This window comes from Phacochoerus africanus, chromosome 12 (assembly GCF_016906955.1).
Source record: "Phacochoerus africanus isolate WHEZ1 chromosome 12, ROS_Pafr_v1, whole genome shotgun sequence".
Lineage (NCBI taxonomy): Eukaryota > Metazoa > Chordata > Mammalia > Artiodactyla > Suidae > Phacochoerus > Phacochoerus africanus.
In genome coordinates, this window is record NC_062555.1 from 46,928,893 (window position 1) to 46,951,729 (window position 22,837).

The following is a 22,837-nucleotide window of genomic DNA, read 5'->3' on the forward strand; positions in this document are numbered from 1 at the left end:
CTAGAAGGTGAGCACCTTGAGAAGGATGGTGACATCCAGTGTAACATCCACTGTGAATACGAAGCACGTGCTGCTGTGCTCTGCTTGGCTGGTAACAGACCAGGCTTAATGAGAAAGAGTTGGCTGATTATTGCTCAGATCACACTAAAAAGCAAACAGGGAGATCCCGTCGTGGCTCAGTGGTTAACGAATCCGACTAGGAACCATGAGGTTGCGGGTTCGATCCCTGCCCTTGCTCAGTGGGTTAAGGATCTGGCATTGCCGTGAGCTGTGGTGTAGGTCACAGACATGGCTTGGATCCTGCGTTGCTGTGGCTGTGGTGTAGGCCGGCGGCGAGAGCTCCAATTAGACCCCTAGCCCGGGAACCCTCATATACCGCGGGAGTGGCCCTAGAAAAGGCAAAAAGACAAATAAATAAAAATAAAAAATAAAAAGCAAACAAAAAACCCCACCACTCTTGCTACCCTTGAGGGGAATGTGTAGAAGGACCTGGGCTCATCTTAAAGATGTATTCATGCCCAGGCCGATACTGATGTGAGGAGCACAGGAGCAGCAGGAGAAAAGGGAAGTGACAGGTTATGCAGAAGTCAATACTGCTGAACTAGCCTCACCTGGGATGGGGCTGGGAGTGCCAGAACTGGTGAGGGACTCGGGAGCCAAAGATTCAGCACGATGGCCTGGCCCACTGATGCTCACCTCTGATGCTCTAAACCTAAAGTCTGATCCTTTTAATACAGTAAGAGTGATAAAAGAGGACTTCCGGCTGTGGTGCAACAGGATCAGTGGCATCTCTGGAGTGCCAGGATACAGGGTCCCAGGCCGGCACAGTGGGTTAAGGATCCAGCATTGCCGCCGCTGCAGCGTGGTTCGCCACTGTGGCTCTTGGATCTGATCCCTGGCCTGGGAACTCCATGTACCTTGGAGCAGCCAAAAAAAAAAGATTTTTAAAAAAGGGAGTGATAAAAGAGATTGGCATTTATATTACATGCCAAAGACCTCCTACTTTAGGTCAGAGAGGAAAATGCACAAAACAAGATCCTTCTTAAAAACAACATTCTTTGCAGCAAAATTTGGGGTTTGCATTTATTGCCCATTTGGGCAGAGCTGTTTCAATCTTCCAAAGCAAACAGACTGGCAACCATCCTCTGGGGAAGAGAAAGTGGTTTTCTTTTGACAATTCATTTGCTTGATCTTCATTAGCCCCAGGGTTTTCATTGTTGGTGAGGTTTGTTTATTTCATACCAAAGTCAGGAAAAAAAAGTCTGACAGAGCAAAATTATCCAACATTCAACTCCCTGGAGGAGAAACTCAAGGCACAGAACGTTGTTTCTATATATCATCTGGGGAATCTTTAAATGAACTTGAAAAATAAGGAGGCTTGATCAATGGCCCCCTGCCGGCTAATTTCTCATTTGACAGCTTATCCAAGGATTTGCTCCTGCCCCAAGGCCAATTCTGTTGGAAGTCTTTTTCCCCTTATGACATCTCAATACAGAGATTTCATTTTCGGCTCTAGGACTTTCCAGCCATCTACCTCTTGGTGACCAGCAAAGTGTCAAATTGCTGTGCCAGCTCCTGACTTGGGGCAGGCTGCTCCAATGCTGAGTCAGTGCTGTGCCCAGAACTGCGTGCAGCCGCCCCTGCCTTTGTGGATTTATCATTTTTCTTCCCGATTATGAGACCATTTCTAGGGAATGCTTTTCCACGGCTGGCCCTAGGCATGCAGAACCCCAGAAACCTGACCAGCCTGTTTGAACCATGCCTGAAAAATGCTGTTGTCTTATGGCTCCAAGTGGGGAAAAGGCATGAGTTTAATTGGATCTGACTTCAGAATTCAGATCATAGTTTTCCCTGGAGGGGTGCTTTATAGGCAACAACATTACCGAATCCAGGACCTTTCTAAGGGCTGAAATTAATCAAGTTCCAAGATCATTTGTAATGGGAAAATGTATGAGAGCATTCAAACGCTTAATTACAATATTTTGTAACTGTTAAATCACCAGCAACATTACAGAATGCTCTTGTTGACCAGATCCAGGATGTACTTCTGTGTGAGGGGGCAGCGAGGCTTAGCAAAAAATGATGTCATCGCAGGCACCTTTTCTGCTCTTTAATCTTCCCCCAAAGGGACCAATTCAAATAGATAATTTGACTCAATTGTTTTTAATTACATTGTAAACATTTCAAAAAAAAAAAAAATCCAAGGATGAACACACATCAGTGGTAATAAAAATGCAGGCTCCAATTCTCCTCGGATGACAGACGAAATGAGTTTAATATATTCTTGCTCTGCGGAAAATACAGAACATTTAAAACTGCAAGCAACTGCATTCAATTAGCAGACCTTGTTCAAACCAGCTGGCAGAACTGAAGGACTGGGAACTCCTATTATGCAGTCGTTACAGACCTAGGAAAGCCCTGTGCAGTTCACGGCTGATGCAAATTGGTGGGGGAACGAGGTAAAACCGGCCCCCTGTGTTTTTCCACACAGCCTGATCTGGCAGGCAGATCCACCAAGAGCTTCAGCTGGTATGTTTTCAATCCCTCACCTTACATAAGCCTTTAATTCATCAGAAAGATAGAAGAGTGGAGAAAATACATTCCATGTTGAGAGATGGACTGCTAACTGTATTGCTTTCAAAGGCAAGTAAATCCCAGTGGTGAAGTTCAGTTCTGAATTTCCCTCCACTAATAAATCACAATCAGCAATTGTCGGTGGGCTGGGCCCTGCTCCCCACCTCCAGAGAGTCAGACCTGGGCTTACTTTTTGAGTTGGTGATGTTCTCTCCTTTGGAGATGGGAACACCCATGTCTTTTACCCAAGAATGGGCCTTGGCCTTGGTGTACTAGAATGTGGGTTTTTTTTTTTTTTTTCCATGCCCCCACAACATATGTAAGTCCCTAGGCTAGGGGTCGGGTTGGAGCCGTAGCCACTGGCCTCCACCACAGCCATCGCAACACCAGATCGGAGCCATGTCTGTGACCTACACCACGGCTTGCAGCAATACCAGATCCTTAACCCACTGTGGGAGGCCAGGGATTGAACCCGCATCCTCATGGATACTAGTTGGGTTCTTAACCCACTGAGTCACATAGGAACTCCCCAGGGACGTGTTTCCAGTTGCTTGCTGAGGCCATCACTTTTACAGCCCTGGAAACACACAATGAGTGGGATTCACACATTGAATTGCCTTGAACCCTCTGCAGTGGGAACCCTGTTGGTCGCCTGCGCTGTGGACTGTCCTCTCGTTAAATTTGTTAACCAATTAATCAAGTTCCATGAAAGAAACAGCACAAGCCCCTTGAGGTTGAGAAGCTCAACTTACTTAGGAAACTGGAATCTTCCATGGGCTTCTTCAATTTCCACAGCAAGAAGATTACAAAGAAGTGGAATCTCAACAAGTTTGCATTTCGTTTTCCAGAAGTGATCTGAGGATGCTCCAAGAGCCAGAGGGGGGTATCCAGTGAGGAATAACCACTTATACAGCCACACTATTCTGGAACTCTCCCACAAAACTTCATCCTGGGAAAGTGCAGGTTGAATGTTTCCATTTAAATTTCACTCTTTAGCCCTCTGTCTCTTAATTAGAAGTCCTGTCAATTCTGAGTCAGGGGAGTTCCCACTATATGATCTAGCAATCCCACTCCTGGGCATATATCCTGACAAAACTGTAATTTGAAAAGATACATGCATCCACAGCAGCACTATTCGTAATAGCCAAGACATGGAAGCAACACAAATGCCCATCAACAGATTAAGAAGATGTGGTACGCATATACGATGGAATATTACTCAGTCATAAAAAAGGATGAAATAATGCCATTTGCACTATCATGGACGGACCTAGAGATTCTCATACTCAGTGAAGTAAGTCAGACAGAAAGACAAACGTCATATGATATCACTTATATGTGGGATCTAAAAAAAATGGATACAAATGAACTTATTTACAAGACAGAAAAAGAATCGCAGAATTCGAAAACAAACTTAAGGGAGGGAGGGATGGATTGCGGGTTCGGGATTGGCTTATGTACATTACTGTCTATGGAATGGATGGTCAACAGGGACCTGCTATATATCACAGGGACCTCCACTCAACGTTCTGTGATAACCTAATGGGAAAAGAATCTGAGAAAGAATGGATGTGTATATATGTATAACTGAATCACTTTGTTCTACCGCAGAAATTAACACAACACTGCAAATCAACTGTACTTCAATAAAACTTTAAAAAGTGAAAAAAAAAAAAATAAAGACCTGCTAGAATTGTCCACTTAAGACATTTTCTGAAAGATGCTGTCGAATGTCACCGTGTGACAGAAAATATCAGGATGACTTAGGAGCATGCTGCTGGCTGTGTTGGCATCTGTGCCAGGCTGCGCTTGGTAGGAAATTGGCAGGTCTCAGCTAACCATCGGATGCAGTTTGGACCAGAGGCCTGCCCAGTGTGAAAAGTTTAATTCAAACCTCACAGCAAAGCAGAGCTGGCTCACTTTACCTGAGATAATGTGGTCCACGCCAATGACACCTCCCAGTCACAGGGCGAGAAAGAAGGCCCTTCTCCTGTTTTCCTGACATTCGGTCAAACATGCTCACTTCAGGAAAACTAGCACTTTCTTCTCCCCCTCTATCAGCTTCGCCATGAATTGAAATTCAGTGGTCCCCTCCCCACCCCCGCAAGTTAAAAGGCTATTAACATCAGAGGGTGCTTAAGTCTGATTGAATCTTTAAAGTTACTGGTTACACTTTGGCTCTTTCTGAATGGATTCCCCAAGCTGCTGCCCTCCCTGCAGCCCCAAACTCACCTTGCTCCCCAGCAGAGAGCAAGCCTGGGCTGGACACAGCACGGTTTCCCACTATTGTCTCAACTCTTCAGCCAACCGCTCAGCTTTGGGGCCCAGAGCTTTTTCTCTTCTGGGAGGTCAACCAGGAGGCCAATCAGTGTCCAGCATGGCCATGGACTCTGTGATGTGGAAATCTTCCCGCTCGACTGACATCCCCGACGAATCCCACAGGACCCACAGAAGCACCAGTCCTTAGTGAGTCTGGCAGAAGCTTGCCCTCTTCAGTAACACAGGCCCTCAGAGGTACCAGCAGTACTGTGATTATGATTTTCCGTATGAGATGATGAGGGCTGAAGGCAGGCGTGTTTCAGGGCAGTGATGAAAATGAAAGCAAAGGGAAAACACTCGATCATGGGCCAACACCGGCCAACTTCCTTCTTTCCTAGTGTCTTTTATAATCAATGAGAATCAGATCCCGTGCTCCTATCCACGTGCAGGGGAGAAAGAACCACCTGGAAGCAGCACCGCCCAGATAAACCCCGTGACCGGAGGTCTGGAAGAGCTCCCCAGACCCAGGCTGCTCTGTTTGGGGTGGGCCAGGGCGGGCCCAGGGTGGGGGTCTACACATGAGCTGGGCGCTCAGGTGTTGCGTTGACTTGGGGAATCTCCCTGGAAGACCCAGGAGTAGTTCTATAAACACTTTTTTAAAATTTTTTGGTGACTTGGGACAGACTGAAGCTGCTCTAAACAGGGGAACCAGTCCTCTTCCAGCCAATACACTAACACAGAGAAAGGGGGGCTTCGGAGGAATACACACAGGAGGATGCAGCTATTACCTTTGAGGGGTCTGGGCCACGTGACAGCCACGTGACAAGCAGAATTTCAGCCTTCGTGGCGGTGCTGGGGACCTGACCTGGGAGGCGGCAGAGATGAGAGACTCGGTCTCCTTTCAGAAGCACGCCCTGGAGATGATGGAAGGATACAGATGGCTTTCAAATCCAGGCGGCTCTTTCTTCCGCCAGAGTCTCTGACCAGTTATACCACAGGCCTGGCAGAGGGCAGAACATGGAACCAGACAGTGAAGCCTGGAGGACGAGGTCACACCCACGTGCGCAGAGAAATTGGCCAGGCATGGTCTGCTTCTCATAGGCAAGGGGATGGCGAGAGGGTGGAGAGGAGAGGAGGGCTGTTGGTTCTGGAAGGTTCCAATGCGGTCAGAATTTGCATCTTCTTCAGAGGACCAGATTTCTGTCACACCATTTTATCTGAATGAGGATGAAAAGGGAGAGACAACTGCAAACCCAGCCCAAAGCCCGAGGCAGTGAGTCTAGTCAAGTGGAAACTTTGAAGGAGCTTCATGGGATAAGCCCCAGCTGGGTGGCAATATCTCTGGGTTCCTAAGTGATGGCCTCGCTCCTTTTCCAAAGGACACTTGAGAGTCCCCCAGGGCACTACTGGAGGCACCAAAAGGCCTTCCTGGTGGCCACAGGGGTCTGAACTTCCCAGCCTTAGTCACCCTTTGCCTGGAGGCCACCCTTCAGAAGGCTTTTAACATGCAAATTTGGGGATAGCTGAGAGTCATTCATCAAACCCTGGACACAAGGGGCCTGAGGGTCCAGGTGACAGACAGCTCAGCAAGGCCACTGTGGGACAGGGAGGGTGGCAAATCCGAAGTCTATAGCAGCCTATTTCAGATTGTGTTTGCCCACTGATGGGTGGTAAAATCAATTTAGTGTGAGGGAGCCAGCATGAAAGCCATTCCAATGGAGCATTCAAGATGCAGAGTGCCTGATTATGTACCTGTATTATTTTTATGAAATCAAACTGACTGTAGGTACCTGAGGGCCATGGTGCGGTCCTGTCAGGTAGCAGAGGCTCAAGCTGAGGGGTGAGACAACATTTTCCTCTTTCACAACGTCGCTGAGGCCATTCCGAATGTCAGCTCAGATGAATCCAGTAAAGCCTTTTTTCAACTGAAAAAAATAAAATGCAGGAAAACCTTCGAATAATGCAAAAGTGGCCCTTTTTCCCACCTCCAGTACCCTTTTCCTGAAGCCACCTTCCAGAAAATTTCTATGCACATATAAGCACACATCTACCCTTTCTTTCCTGCCCTCACTCCTTTTTAAAAAGCAAATGAGGGGCATTGCTGCTGTGGTGCAGCGGGTTAAGAATCTGACTGCAGTGGCTCAGGTTGCTGTGTAGGTGTGGGTTTGATCCCTGGCCCAAGGCAGTGGGTTAAAGTTCTGGCATTGCTGAAGCTGAGATGTAGGTTGTAGCTGTGGCTTGGACTCAATCTCTGGTCTGGGAAATTCCATATGCTGCAGGTGTGGCCATTAAAAAAAAAAAAGCAAATGAGAGCATACCATACCTATTCTGTACCTTGCTTCCTATGCATAATGCAGATTTCAGCACATAAAATAAAATGGGTTAGGGTTCTCAGACTTGGGGTCGAATCAGTGCTGCAGCTGTAGGCCTATGCCACAGCACAGCAACACCAGATCCAAGCTGCATCTGTGACCTACAACACAGCTCATGGTAATATCAGATCCTTAACCTACTGAGTGAGGCCAGGGGTCAAACCCGCATCCTCACGGATACTAGTCAGATTCATTACCACTGAGCCACAATGGGAACTCCCAAGCTTTAATAGTAAGATGTATATGACCTCTCAGGCAATATTCAGCTCAAGTTCATGGCTATATCTGCCAATGCCCTTAGAACACCTGCTGCAACTCTTTGCAACTCCTTGCTGGAGATTCAATTCCTACATAGTGATAGAAGGTAAAAATCTTTTTTTTTTTTTTTTTTTTGAGTGGTACTTAGTGACTGATTGATCAAAACATGACATTATAAGGGTAACTGCTGACAATTTTGTTTTTGTAACATACTAAAAGGGGTACGTACTGCCATCCTATTATAGGTGAATTCTTTACAACAAAGCTAACCAAGGTGTGGGGGGAAATTTTGAACATGGAAGTAAGTTTTATTGAAAAAAACAAACAAACTGAGTTCCCGTTGCAGCTCAGAGAGTTAAGAACCCAGTGTTGTCTCCGTGAGGATGTGGGTTTGATCCCTGGCCTTGATCAACGGGTTAAGGATCCAGTGTTGCCGCAAGCTTTGGCTAGGCCACTGATTCAGCTTGGATCTGGTGTGGCTGTGACTGTGGTGTGTAGGCCGGCAGCTGCAGCTCTAATTCGACCCCTAGCCTGGGAACTTCCCTATACTGCAGGTGTGACCGGAAAAAGAAAACAAACACCACACCAACAAACCTGTTTAGCTTCACGTCAAAATTAGAAACCTGTCACCTTTACCTCTCGTTCAGCTGTCACATTTGGTTTCCCTGGATAGATGGTGGCTCTTCTCCTAGGGTTAAACACCACATTGAAACAGTCTCACACTTCAGAGTACGGAAGATGTGTTGTGCTACTCAGCTCACATCTGCCTCCTAAACACAAGTTCAAAACATGCTTGTCAAACTGCGGTTTCTTCTGGGGATAACTATGACCGTGACCAAATCCCAGATACAATAAACATTTCGCCTTGAGAAGGACCATTCCTGAAGATGTAGATGTGGATAAAATACATATTGGATGGCACTCCCAGATGAGATAAGCCGCTGACGGTCCGCTGTCAGGGCAGTCAGTAGCAAGTTGAAGCTAAGAATCTGTTCAGTCCCAGTGAAAAGGGGAGACGCTATCAAATACGTACCTCACAAAGCATGTCAGCAGCTTGAATGGAGCAAACCAGTCCAGATCTGAGAATCCCAATAAATACATGAAGCTGAGCATTGCTTGCCAGCAAGCATGTCACCGGGACCACAGGAACCTGGAGCCGTGCAGATGGGAGGCTGGAGGGAGAACGAAGCCAGAGAAGGCCATGGAATGCACCCGGCCTTGATTATTTATGGTGCGCTGACGGGGGAACTTTCCATATGAGGAACAGCTTCAGAGGGGACCGTCAAGTTCAACCAGGTCCAGAGAAGGGGGGGAAAAACAAAAGTGACAGCTAATAAACAATACAAATCCAAAATGCTGTAACTTTCAGAAATAATTTAGGATCCAAAGAAAAAAGGAAAGAAAACATCTCGTCTTGCTGGCTCTGGGACAACCTTCCAAGAAGCCAGAGGCATTAAGCAGAATGGATATGCTGCCTTGAACACCACTTTGCCTCCGTGCCTTTCTAGCTGGAAGGTTGGGAGCTCCCAGATTTATTCATAGAAAGGGGAGCGGCAATTTTTGAATTTGGTTAATGTATCCATTTTTTTCCCACAAGTATTACAGCAGTGTCCCACATCAGGGGCTGGACCCACAGGGGCCGTGTCCTGAGCAAAGAGACAGACCCTGCCTTCTAAAGGCTTCTGGTTCAGTTCTGGAAGCAGACAAGTACACTGTCAAGGTCAGGATGCGAAGGGAGGCTGTGCTGATGCTAGATCAGGGCCAGGGTAGGCCACCAGGGCAGCCAGAGGGAGGAATTAATGGCCCAAAGTGGAGCTTGGAACAGAAATAATTTAGTGACTTTCACTTCCTGTGCTGATTAAGTCAACACTTACCAAACCACCATCTTGATCCCATTCCAGTTTGATTGTTTAAAAATTAAAATACACTTTTTCGGAGTTCCCGTCGTGGCTCAGTGGCTAACGAACCCGACTAGGAACCATGAGGTTGTGGGTTCGATCCCTGGCCTTGCTCAGTGGGTTAAGGATCCGGTGTTGCTGTGAGCTGTGGTGTAGACCGGCAGCTGCAGCTCCGATTAGACCCCTAGCCTGGGAACCTCTGTATGCTGTGGGAAGCAGCCCTAGAAAAAGGCAAAAAGAGCAAAAAAAAAAAAAAATTAAAATACACATTTTGGAGATCCAATTGTGACTCTGCAGGTTAAGAACCAGACCTAGTGTCCGAGAGAACGTGGGTTTGATCCCTGGCCTTGTTCAGGAGGTTAAGGATCTGGCGTTGATGCAAGCTATGGTGTATGTTGCAGATGCAGCTCAGATCTGGTGTGGCTGTGGCTGTGGTGTAGGTTGGCAGCTGCAGCTGTGATTCGACCCCTGGCCAGGGAACTTCCATGCCGCAGGTGTGGCCCTAAAAAGAAAAAACATTATACTTTTTATGCAGTTTGGACATTTCTGTGGTTCTCAGTAGTTTTTATATTGAATTCTGTATGGGAAGACAATCTGAACTGTTTTAAATTCTCTTTCTGTGGTATGACATACTTCTTAGTCTGGCCAAAAGCCATCAGGTTCTACGTGGCCCAGAGGTGCCAGGTGTTTTATTTGTGTGTTATTGGCCCTTCATAACAAATGCCTTCAGCTTGGGGTCCTCACTCCCATCTTAGGGATGGGGAATGGAGCCGAGGAAGGTCACTCTCTCAAGATCACAGGCAGTAAGCCTCGGGGCACTTCCTTCCGCCTGTCATGGGTTGGGAGGGTGCCAGCAACACGTCTGCACCCAAGGAAGGCTTATCAAACAGCAGAGGTCTGATGTTCTATGAGACTGAGTTAAAGAGGGTGATCAATTGATAAGCCACAGCAAAATCTTTCTGAGATTTCTATCCCTACTCTCTTCTGCTTCAATTTATAAAACTATTTGCAAAAGCCAAGGACTGAGTTTTCCCTGTTTGTGCTATTTGAGCCAAATCATACCTGGGAACATGTTTTTTTTTTTTTAACTTATTTTTAAAAATTAAAGTATAGCTGATTTACAATGTTTCCTCAATTTTTCTGCTGTGTAGCAAAGTAACCCAATCACACATAGTTCCCTGTGCTGTACAGCAGGATCTCATTGCTTATCCATTCTAGATGCAGGAGTTTGCATCCCCAAACCCCAAACTCCTTGTCCATCCCGCTCCCTCCCCAGCACCCCCAGCTGGCAACCACAAGTCTGCCTCTGTTTTGTAGATAGGATCATTTTTGCCACATTTTAGATTCCATATATGTCATATCTTACGGTATTTGTCTTTCTCTGACTTCATTCACTATGAGATTCTCTAGTTGCATCCATGTTGCTGCAAATCGCATTACTGTGTCCTTTTTATGACTGAGTAGTACTCCATTGTATATATGTACCACATCTTCTTAATTTATTCGTCTGTCGACAGACATTTAGGTTGTTTCCATGTCTTGGCTATTGTGAACAGTGCTGTGATAAACATAAGGGTGCATGCATCTTTTTGAATGATTGTTGCATCCGGTATGTATACCCAGGAGTGGGACTGTTATATCATGTGGTAGTTCTATATTTAGTTTTCTGGGGAACATGTGCCTCTAAAATGAGACATTATAGAGTTCCTGGTGGCTTAGTGGGTAGAGGATTCAGCATTATCACTGCTCTGGTGTGGGTTTGATCCCTGGCCTGGGAAATTCTGCATGCCTCAGCCATGGCCAATAAATAAATACATAAATAAAAACATGACACATTAAAAAAGATGACGTAAGACCCACTAGCACATCAATTAGATTTAGCCCTTCCTCTGTTTGCGTTAACTTCCTTTAACACAGAAAAATGTTATGAGCGTACCGGGGCCCAGCTTTGGGCACATGGGACCAGCCACGTGCATGGCACTTTCAACCAAAGGCTAGGATTTTAGTGGCATGAGTGTTCAAACTGCCCCATTCTGTGAAAATGATTTTGTAAGCTAGGACGGCCAGAAACTTCAAATGGCAACTTTTCTGATTCAAGGTAATTTCCTCAGAATTTAAGAGCCAATCATTTACTCTTGACTTTCAAAGGGAATCTGGGCTTGAAAGGCACAATTGCAGCTAAAATTGATCAGCGAGCGACAGCCCTCTGAAGTTACCAGGGAGGGAGGGATGGCAGCTGAGACACCGAGACATCTGGGCTGCACTGTCTAATTCACTTTCCAAGTTGTAAAATTTTCAGGCTCAAAGGACTATGTGAAAATAACTTGTGACCCAAAAAGTGTTTCTTTTCTATTAGATGAAATACTAAGAAACTCTTTTTTTTTTTTTGGGGGTCTTTTTGCCATTTCTTGGGCTGCTCCCGTGGCATATGGGAGGTTCCCAGGCTAGGGGTCTAATCGGAGCTGTAGCTGCCAGCCTACGCCAGAGCCACAGCAACACTGGATCCGAGCCACGTCAGCTCACAGCAAAGCCGGGTCATAAACCCACTGAGCAAGGGCAGGGATCGAACCCGCAACCTCATGGTTCCTAGTCGGATTCGTTAACCACTGCGCCACGATGGGAACTCCCAAGAAACTCTTGATGACTCTAATATGGAACACTACTGCTGTAAGACTTGCTTACCTCTCACCTTCAAGGGAACATGCATTCACGAAAATAGAATTAAAAATCCAAGTCTTGGAGTTCCCGTCATGGTGCAGTGGTTAACGAATCCGACTAGGAACGATGAGGTTGTGGGTTCGATCCCTGGCCTCGCTCAGTGGGTTAAGGATCTGGCGTTGCCTTGAGCTGCGGTGTAGGTCACAGACGCGGCTCAGATCACGAGTTGCTGTGGCTCTGGCGTAGGCCAGGGTCTACAGCTCCAAGTGGACCCTTAGCCTAGGAACCTCCGTATACCGTGGGAAGCAGCCCTAGGAAAGGCAAAAAGACCAAAAAAAAAAAAAAAAAATCCAAGTCTTGAAGATATGGATTTTAAATTACGCTAGCTGAGGAGTTCCCATTGTGGTGCAGTGGAAACAAATCTAACCAGGAACCATGAGATTGTGGGTTCAATCCCTGGCCTCACTCAGTGGGTTAAGGATCCGGTGTTGCCATGAGCTGCACTATAGGTCACAGATGTGGCTCAGATCCTGCTTTGCTGTGGCTGTGGTGTAGGCCAGCAGCTGTAGCTCCAATTAGACCCTTAGCCTGGGAACCTGCATATGCCGTGGGTTCCACCCTGAAGCAAAAACAAAAACAAACAAACAAAAAACCCACGATAGATGAGAACCTTATTAAATACACCATTCTATGGCATATTCACATAAACCAGAGAATTTGATAAAGATCAACAATACACCATGGTTGACACTGAAATGGTTTTGTCGCCTGGAAATTTATCACATCTGTCAGTCTACTTAAACAGAAAACGTGTGACCAAACGCACGTGCACACACACATTCACACGTTTTTATGAAAAATGGTATTTAAAGAACAGCCTATAACCCTCTACGTTTCAACCCGCAAATGTATCTTTCGACTGAATTTCAAATAAAGTCTCAGACATTAACAAAGACTTTTAAAATAGAACTGCATATATTAGAAAAATAAGCATCAAGGGCATTTATACATACATATTTCATAAGCAAACAAAAGGAGGTACAAAAATCACTCCTGTCCTTAATGCTGAGCCTCCTACCGTGTTTGATAACCAAGCACCACCAGGACACGCAAACTCAGAGAGGAAGCTGAGAGCCAGCCTCTCCTCATCCCCTCATCCCCAGGGGCTTCATTTTCGGGTTTCTCCGAGAAGTTCGAAGCCCCCCTGGTGGGAGAGAGCCCCGAGGATCGTCCAGAGTTTGGGGGGGTCCTCACACTTGTGGTGGTGCTCCCAGTGCAGCAGCAGGTCTTCCTTCCCTCCCAGCGTCTGTGTGCAGAGCACGCAGTTAAAGCCCAACTGGGACTCGAGGAGGGCAGCGTGAGGGCCATGGCCCTGGGGGTCTCCTCCTGGCTCACCGGGTCCTTCCTGCTTCGTGTGTATTTCCACATCATCCTCATGATGGAGGTAGGGCTGCTTTTTCAATCTGGGAAGTGAATGGAGCTCCCCCTCAGAGGGACAAGGCTTAAGCATCTTTCGTCTCTCTGGATGCTGTTTCCAGAAAGAAGCGGCGTGTCTGACCCGTTCTCCCTGAGCTCCCTTGCTTCCTGGTGAGATCTCCTCTTGTAATCTGCCCTGAATTTCCTCTCCGTGGACATAGAGCAGGTGGAACTTGATTTCAGCAAAAGACTGGGCAGTGATCTGGCAGCGGCCACATCTGATCTGGAATTTGACCTCGTCGGCTTGGTTCAGAAGGAGGTCTTCTTCCAAGCTGGGCTTGGTCTCCCTGGAAAGGGGGAAACAGCATCAGACCTCATGGAAAGCACAACCGGAACGTCCCTAGAGCTCCAGGCCTTTGGGGATGGAAGACACATGCACGGAGGATGCTGGAAGGGTGAGGAGAGAGCACGAGGGAGGCAGGGTCCACTTCTGAAAATAGGGTCCCCTTTTCGCATCTCCCCCGGGATCTATTCTTTGGTTACCACAGGAACAGGTGTGATTTCCCCAGGAGAGCAGGAGGTACCAATAGGTCTGCTGAGGGGACTGTCCTGCCGCTTCCCCCACCCCCACGGTGCCCTCCCTAAGCCTGACAAACAAACGCAGTTTGGACGTTTTACCTAAAAACCAAAACGGGCTCCACTGAAGAATTAAGAAGTCAGGATCCTTTGGGGAGACAGCTTTGTACCTTAATGACACGTACAGGTATCAAAAAGGGGCCAGAAATGCCTCCAGTGACATAGGGAAACTCTAGGAAAGCCAGGAAGAAATGGGCCAGGCTTACCTTATTTTTAATGACTATGACAGACCAAGCTGAAACTGAAGAGGAAGGATTTAGAACCATGAGGACAACTGGGAGTGACAAGGGACAGGATCTGAAGTGTTAGAAGGTGGTTTATGTTCATGGCACTGATGGGGAGTCGTTCCAGTGAACCCCCCCTCTGTGGCTCAGAGCCAAGTGGACAGACAGACAGAGGGCGTTTCCCGGGTTTACACAGGACTCCCTCCCCTGCCCGGTGGGCTCGCAGATGTCTCAGCTGGTTTGTTTATGATGCCGATGCCGGGAGGAAGGAGCTGTGCACAGCAATGACCTGGCACAGGAAAGGTCACCTGGCCTGGTGGGAAAATGGCTCATGGGAAGGGTCAGGCCTGGCACCTGAGGACCGGGCCATGCAGACCTGCGCTGGGTCCCCGCTACCTGTCACGCCGTGCTCTGTAGCCCATGAAGCTCTTATGTATACATTCTGTGGGCATGTGTTTGCAGGAATAACTTGTCAAGAGGACTAGGGACCACATACCCTAAGTTACTTTTTCGTATTTCAGATGCAAAAATAATCTCTTGCTGACTGTCTCCAGCATTCCTCAGATGGGCCTGTGCGCCCCAGCTGATAGAGGAACTAAAAATTATAATGATCAGAAATCAAAGAGAGATGAGCCATTCTTCACAGAACAGGGGAAGAGGGAGCTGCCTTATGAAAGCTTAATCTGTCGGATGGTCTTCCCAGCTCCTTTTTTAGGGGGCTGCACCTGCAGCACACAGAAGTTCCCGGGCCAGGGATCGAACCAGTGCCATAGCAGCGACCAGAGCCACAGCCGTGACAACACTGGATCCTTAACCTGCGGAGCTGCTAGAGAGCTCCCCAACTTCTCTTTCTGGGTGTGGAGGCTTACCCAGTTCTTAAAGCTAAGCACTCTCTTGTGCCGGCCCCTCGCGCCCCGGCACTGGGCCCGGGGTCCTCCAGCCCCCTGGTGGGATGCTCTCGGCTCTGCTCGCAGGGGCCGGGCTCAGTGCTGATGAGGACCCTGTGTACCTCCTTCAGGTGGCCGAAGTAGACTCGAACGTGGCCAAAGACCTTGGCACAGAACTCACAGCACATGAGCCTCCTGGGCCGGCCCTCGCTGCCGTGCTGGAGCTGCATGTGTGCGCTCAGGCTGCCCGCCCGCACGTAGGCCTTGCGGCAGAGCCGGCAGCTGTAGGGCCGTCTGTTGGTGTGTGTGTTCATGTGCTCCCGGAGGTGCTGTTTGTACTGGAAGTGGCGGTTGCACACGTGGCACCTGTGCCATGGCTTCCAGATGCCGGAGAACCCAGTTCTGGAGGCGGAGGTGGGCTTAGCAGAGGGGCCGCTGTCCTGCTTGCGGCCTGGGTCCTTGGGGCTGAGGGAATTACTCAGCCACATGCTCTGGCCGGGCAGCGGGGACTGAAAGGGGGTCACGGGAGGGACCAGGGGAGCCAGGGCTGGCAGCACCAGGACAGGTTTGGGCATGATGCTCCGATATCTTTTCACAGCCCCAGGTTTTTGGCCTCTGGCTTCCTGGGGATCGGTTTTGACTCTCTCTTTGCCTTCTTTACCCTTGGTAATGACACATTTTCTCCTTTTCCCCTGAAACGTGGAGAGGTCATCAGGTACCTTCCGTTTTCGTCCTCTCCTCTTTGCCCCGCCATTCACTTTTGGCTTGTGGTTGAGGTCGGCTTTGGTGGCTGGAGGGAAGGCACTGTCACAGGGGCTCTGCCTTGACCTCTGAGAGGCAGGGACTTTGCTGGCCACCTGGGGGGCCACACAGAAGCCTTCTGTGACCGAGGAGGAGGTCTTGCCACTGTCTGCCCTGAGCCCAGGGCCAGGAAAATCTGCTGCGCGGACTGCGGCTTCGCTTCCGCAAGGCTCGAGCGTCTTCACTCTTGAGTAGGGCAGGATGGGTAGCTTACCTCCAGGGAAGGAAGTGATCACCTGAGCCGCGTGGCCCCAAACACCTGGTGACAAATGGGTCCCGGCTTTGGCAAGGTTGACCTTTTCTTTACGTTTTTCGCTGGCAGTGGCAGCAGCTCTCCTGCCTGCTCTCCTGTTTGCAGTGTTTGCTTTCCCTGAGCACTTGGGGAGGCCCTGTTCCTCTGGCATGGGTGATGCTGGGGTGGCTGGAGGGTGCCCCCCTCCATGGTTGCTGGTCCCGGCAGGCCCAGGGTCTCCACGGCCATCCCCACTGGTCAGTGTGGCTGGGCCCATGCCAGCCAGGGCGGGGTCTGGAGCTGGGGCCCGCTTGGGCAGACTGGGCTTTTTCAGGGACTCAGGATGCTCAGATGGGGAAGGGGGCGCCTGGGTTTGGGCAGGCAGCTTGCTGCAGCTCCCATGGAAGGTGCTGGGCCCCGGTGTCCTTCTTGGCCCTTTGCTGTGTCTGGGGGGTTGGTACCGGGGAATGGGCAGTTTGAGGTTCTCGGGAAGAGGCAGTCGGGGCTTCTGGACTGGCTGAGCGGAGGCAACATGTGGCAGAGCGACGAGAGAGAAGGTCCCCTCCTGGCCAGCCACTTGCATCAGCGCATAACTCTGGGGGGGCACCCCTGGGGCCTTGGCACTGAGGGAGGGGCCAGGGAGCACTCTGGGCGCCAGCAATCGGGGTGCAAGTTTCGGGGCGATACTTCTGAACTGACTCATACTCTGCAGACCTTGGCCACTCGGAAGCATTCCGGAAGGGACGTTTGAGTCGCCTGCAAGGACAATACAATATACCAAGTCACTCTGGTGCCACCTGTCCTGTTGGCAGAGTACCAATAATCATCTTATCATTTCCTTGGCCAGGAATGCGTCCCTAGACCACCCTTGCCCTTGGGGCCAAACCCCTGTGCGCACGACCCAGCTTGAAGGGCAGCTCACCTTTCTAAGGACTATGACTCCTCCTCCATGGTTCCACAGCCCCTATTAGAACGCTGACCACTTTCCAGAATCAGGAATCTGTTTATGCATCTCTACTGCTAACCACAGAGCTTCCTAGGAGCTGTCCTCCTCCTTGTATTCTTTAAGTCATCCTATTGACCTCGGGCCGGTTTATTTTTACAAGTCAGGCAACCCCACCTCTTCCCCTGAGCTCCGGAGCTGCAGCCCCCCGCATGGTGCGCTGCATGCTCTATTTCTTCCACATCGTCTCGCTTTCGCTATTCAACTTAAGCTCTGGGAGGGTGAAGCTGGGTACTGGATTCATCTAAATACTTCCTACTGCATCTTTGGGATGAAACAAATGTTTCTTGTATCACACCCCCTTTTTCACTCAATTTCAGGATACACATTGACCCACTGGCAGTGCCATGTGTTCTGCGCAGTGGATGAATTCCAAGCTGAATGCTGGCTTTGTGGCTGTTTCCCCGTGTGACTTGTGAATTTCTTCTCACACCTTTCCAACTGTTTATGTGTGCTTTTGCAATTAAATCACCAGTATTAAAAAAGCTGATGTGACGCCTTCAAAACGTGTTGGAAGAGAAACAAAAAGATGCCAAGTGAGAAGTCAAGATGCAGAGGCAACGTAAAAATACCAGAATCACACACAAAAAAAGCCCCCTCTAGGACATCGATAGGAACAATAAGAACGGAGAGAATTCCTTTAACCTCTTATTCCTGAGATTTATGAGGCTGACCAAAGAGCAAGTATTACTTCTCCGAGGGGACAGTTAAGGAAGCATTTCAATGCACTGCTTATAAAAACAGAATCATCTATTTTATCCCCCGAGGCCTCAAGCCCATAAGGCCTGGCTGCAGGAGAGCTTCCCATTTCTAAGTACCTCCTGTTAGTCAAGCATCACCTCAACTCGTGTTTATTAGGTATCCACACTATTCTAGAGATTGGCTAGGACAAGCCCGTGATTCCTTTTCTGAAACCATGGGGGCCAGATGTACTCTGAAATTTACACTTTCAAATTTGGAGGAGGAAGATGCATACCCAAATGTGACATAACCCAGCCGAGCCTGCAGAAGACCTATTGTTAAACCTGCTGCCACCCCTGGAGCAAAATATGAGTATTCACAAGCGGGACAGGTGAAGACCCCTGTCACAGCTGCGGCAACGTCGGATCCTTTAACCCAAGGTACCAGGCCCGGTCTCGAACCTGTGTCTCTGCAGTCAGGTTCTTAACCCACTGCACCACAGCGGGAACTCCTGCCCAACTTATTTTAGAAAGGAATCACGGTCTAGTGATGAAAAAGTATGTGAAAAACATAGTTCACGTGGTAGACTGCATGAGAGTAAAAGAAAAAGACTGGCGTTAAGGTCTGGGGAGAGGGGACAAGGAGAATAATGTAACCTGTTCTCCTTTTTGGCTTTGCCACCATGAAGTTCACCGGCAAACTGATTGGTCGGTCACCTCACAGTCATCACCCTAATTGATCTGCTATAGTTACTTCCTCTTCCGACATCATTTAATTCACTTTTTAAAATTCTATTTTCATGGCCTTTACGTTTGAATGTCTCTTGCGGTAAGCCTCACTGTCTCATCTTTTTGAAAGAAGAACTGAAGTAAGTTGTGAATAAATCTACGAAGAAGGCAGGCTTGAGAGAGTGTGCAGAGAGCTTCAAATTGTTGAGAGCCCTGGGTGGCCTAGGGACAGGTTTATTACATCGTTACACAAACAAGCGTAATGGTCTTTGCATCTACACACCCTGTGGGGGGTGAGGAAGGGAAAGAGGAGGAAACACGGGGTCCTTTACTTCTAGGTCATCTTCCTAGCTGATTGAGCACAGCAGAGTTACAGCAAGAGGAGCTGGAAGGAAGGGCTTCATTAGTCCTAAGTCCTCTTGAAATAGTATGTGATAGTAATGCACCAAAGCACAAGACATGCTGCCCACGTGTCTGTCCCTGTCAGTCCAATTGGCTCTTCATCCCAGAGCCAATGCTGAAGCCCTTGCAGGGGCCTAACAGGCCCTGAGCCCTCAGCTCCTGGGCAGGCTTTGACTGAGTCCCCACTTGTTCTCTCCAGCACAGTGGTCTGTCCCTCTGCTGGTCCTCATGCGGCCACACACTGGCATCCCCAGCGTCTACACCACCCCAATGGGCTTCCCTGGGTCACCCCAGCGCCTGCTACATCGTTTCCTTCAAGTTTTGCTCAAGTGGTAAACTCTCCTCCGACTGCACTATTACGCCTGGGCCCCCACTCTGAATTCCCACCCCCTTCCTATTTGTTCTCTCTACACACACTTGCTCCATCTCATGACTTATGGCCCCTAGCCTCCCCTCACTGGACCAAATTCCTGGAGGGCAGGGGCTTTATCTGCCTCTTCAGGGCCTAGAACTGGCTTAGGCATTTGGTGCAAAATTGCATAATTATTTGTTGAATTTTAAGTGGTGTTTGTAATCAAGTGATCGATGGTTGAACAACAACAACAAAAAGAACACAACTTCAAAGCAAACTTGAACACTGCCAAATTACTCTGAAAATTAAAAAAGGAACAGAGTACATATCTCTGGAATCTTTTTTTTTTTTTTTTCAATTTAATTTGCCCACTGCCAGAATGAGGAAATGGCTTAGCACTATGATTAAAAAAACAAAAACAAAAACCCTTTTAAGATAAAGGGGAGAGTGAGGCCAACTGACTAACCGTCTGGGGTACCAAGAAGAGAGAACAATTACACTGTTGAAAATGATGCTGTTGGGGGGTACAAACTCCAATGTCAAAGACACAAGCAAGCTCTGAAGAAGAAATTGCTTTAAACGAAAGAGACTACAAAGAAGGAAGAAGAAGGGGATCAGAGAGGAGAGAGGAGGAACAGTTAGAAATGGAAAAACGGACCTTCAGAGGCAGAGCATGGCAACGTCAGCATGAAGAGGAGCAGAAATAACAAAAACCAGAAGACGCCAGCTGAAGCAACAACCAGTGGTCAAGGTCACCTTGAAGTCTCCGAAGACCTCAGTTGGGAAGGGGCTTCCTGGGTTTTATGACCATGTGTAAGAAAGCAAGCTTCTGACAGTTACAGGTTTCCAGAAATGAAACCAGATCTAACTATTGAGCCCCTCCAAAAGGGAGTGAGTGCAGCAGTGACGATACACTTAACGTTGCCGTGCTTCCACTGAGCCTCAAACATCTATGCTACAGTGGGAATAAAATCACATGGGAAGAGCGATAACAGTCAAAGGAAAAGCAGACCGACTGGGGGCCAGGAGCAAAGGAAAGTCTACAGGGGAACCAGCTGTCCCAGCAAAGGAGAACAATGATCAGCCTGAAACGAGAGTCCCAGTGACTGGTATGGGGCCTGCCAAACAGGAATGTTCTCCTCAAGGGCCCTGCAGTTCAAAGAAGTGGGTCCTGGTGAGGGAGGGGGTGCTCCCTGAAAGTGGTGTTGAGTGTCATCTCCCAGAATCCTTAATGAGGAAGAGAAAAGGAATGACACTGCATTAGAACAAAAGCAAGGCAGGGGAGTTCCTTGTGGCTCAGGGGTAATGAACCTGACTAGTTTCCATGAGGCGAGGTTCAATCCCTGGCCCTGCTCAGTGGGGGAAGGATCCAATGTTGCCGCGAGCTGTGGTATAGGTTGCAGACATGACGTGGATCTGGCATCGCTATGGCTGCGGTATAGGCTGGCAGCTGTAGCTCCAATTCAACCCCTAGCCTGGGAACCATATGTCTAAAAAGGCCAAAAAAAAAAAAAAAAAAAAAGCAAGGCAGGAGAAAGAGAAAGAGGGCAAGGCCACAAAAACAGAAGAAAACCCCCCTTTGGAATTACTCAAATGTCTAGCCACAGGGCATGAATAGAATAACCATCCAGTCGCACAAGGGAACATCGTGCAGCAGCAAAATAGAAGAATGAGGTAGACGGACGTGGAAAACTCTCCAAGATGTAAGATTTATCTTATGCTATCTCTTGGGGTTTTAAAAAAGAGTAGTGAGATACATACACAAATCTATTCCTGTATATACATGGAGTACATCTCAAAGGAATCCAAACTAAACTGCTGCTGGTGTGGTCCTTGGGGTGGAGGCACTGGGGGAACCATAGGTCGGGATGGGACGAAGCCTTATTTTCCCCTGAGTACTCTCTGTGCCTCGCACACAGGAGGTGCTTATAAATATCTGAGTGAATGAAAGGAAAATGAAAGTTTCCTTCCTGGATCCGTTTTGCAAAGGGGTATCTTTTGGGGATGTTTGTGCTGGGTAAGCATGCGTCCATACATAAATGACTGTGTCCAGATTACACAGTGTCTTGGGTTCTCACCTTCCTTGCCTACTTAATGATAGAAACGGCTAATGATGGAGTTCCCTGGTGGCCTAGGGGTTAAGGATCTGGTGTTGTCACCACTCTGGTGAAGGTTCAATCCCTGGTTCAGGAACTTCCACATGCTGCAGGTGTGGCCAGAACAAAACAAAACAAAACAAAATAAACTTAAAAAAATTGCTAATGAGGAATTCCTGTTGTGGCAAAGCAGAAACCATCCCGCTGGGAACCATGAGGTTGCAGGTGTGATCCCTGGCCTCGCTCAGTGGGTTAAGGATCCCGTGTTGCTGGGAGCTGTGGTGTAGGTTGCAGACATGGCTCGGATCTGGTGTTGCTGTGGCTTTGGTGTAGGCCGGCAGCTGTAGTTCCGATTCTACCCCTAGCATGGGAACCTCCATATGTCATGGGTGCAGCCCTAAAAAGAAAAAAAAAAATTGCTACCAATAAAGGAAGTCATCAGGTAATCTGGCAGACAGTGCATCAATACTCCCCAAAGTTCAGTCCTGAGACGAGTCAGAGTTCACCTCCCAAAGACAACTGAAGTCCTGAGAATATTCCTCCTATGTTTGGCTCTCTAAAGGTCAAACAAGGTGACTTGCGATAAAGATCAGTGATGCTGCAACAATACATGTTTTTGGTTTTTCTTCGCTTAAAAGTAGTTTGAACATTAGGAATGTTTAGAGAAGCTGAAAATGCCATTAAATTTCTTCAAACTCTGAGATGTTACGGTCGTGGGAAGTCTTTCTCGGCCACATGGCTGCAAGGGCAGTTTATTTCAGGACACATTTACAAGCTCTCTCCCAGACGGTGTGATCTAAAACCCCTCACCTGTCACCTAGTAAATTACAGAGTTCCTAGAACTGTGCACTAAACGGTAAGTCGAAATTTCCACTGACATTCATCATTTCTGGAAATCCTGAGAAATTACCCATAACACAGTTAAAGAGACTCACAGGACTCTCGGACACTAAACATGGACTTTTATGAACTGAAAACATAAAGGTTCACTTAGTAAAATTAATTTTGCACACTTATACAATGTGCATACTTAGCATTAGGATTTTAAATGTGGGCTGTTTTTAATATGCTAAACATTTAAAAAATAATTACTTTGACGAGTGCCATTTATAGTTGGTGAGAAATTGATCTAACTGTGGATTAAAGGAAACACAAAGAGGTAGTGAGACCTTATTATGGGCTAGAATTTGTGCTGGGTCTTTTAATGAAACCTTCATGCAAACGCTGCATAAAAATTGTCCCCTTTTACAGATTAGGCAAAAAAGAGGCTTGAGGAAGTTAGGGAACATACTAAAGACCACATGGCCCGCAACTGTCCCAATTCAATATGAAGCAATGACCCTCCTCTCCTTCACCCTCC

At 48.0% G+C, this 22,837-nt stretch overlaps 1 protein-coding gene and 1 long non-coding RNA gene across 13 annotated transcripts in view; both read right to left on the reverse strand.

The window, feature by feature from the left end:
* Nucleotides 1-2,182: 2,182 nt before the first annotated feature.
* On the reverse strand, nucleotides 2,183-9,326 carry LOC125112922 (uncharacterized). Of its 3 annotated transcripts, none has more exons than XR_007131299.1 (6): nucleotides 8,497-9,326; nucleotides 6,586-6,758; nucleotides 5,622-6,050; nucleotides 4,807-5,135; nucleotides 3,327-3,523; nucleotides 2,183-2,289 (listed from the first exon to the last, which is right to left on the reverse strand). It is a non-coding gene; the product is annotated as an uncharacterized LOC125112922 (long non-coding RNA). The 3 variants fall into 3 exon arrangements; XR_007131300.1 differs by lacking the exon at nucleotides 8,497-9,326 and adding an exon at nucleotides 8,100-8,483 and having other exon boundaries at nucleotides 6,624-6,758; XR_007131298.1 differs by having other exon boundaries at nucleotides 2,184-2,289; nucleotides 6,624-6,758.
* Nucleotides 9,327-12,791: 3,465 nt separating this feature from the next.
* ZNF438 (zinc finger protein 438) overlaps nucleotides 12,792-22,837 on the reverse strand; it is a 199,517-nt gene continuing 189,471 nt past the window's right edge. For 4 of the 10 annotated variants that reach the window (XM_047754511.1, XM_047754518.1, XM_047754512.1 and 1 more), the window contains 2 exons: nucleotides 15,165-16,971; nucleotides 12,793-13,782 (listed from right to left, as the gene is read on the reverse strand). In XM_047754511.1, coding sequence (XP_047610467.1) covers nucleotides 13,188-13,782; nucleotides 15,165-16,971 — 2,402 coding nt within the window. In that variant the 3' untranslated portion in view covers nucleotides 12,793-13,187. Of the gene's footprint in view, nucleotides 13,783-15,164; nucleotides 16,972-22,837 lie in introns of all 10 variants that reach the window. The other 6 variants (XM_047754513.1, XM_047754520.1, XM_047754515.1 and 3 more) reach the window with 2 other exon arrangements.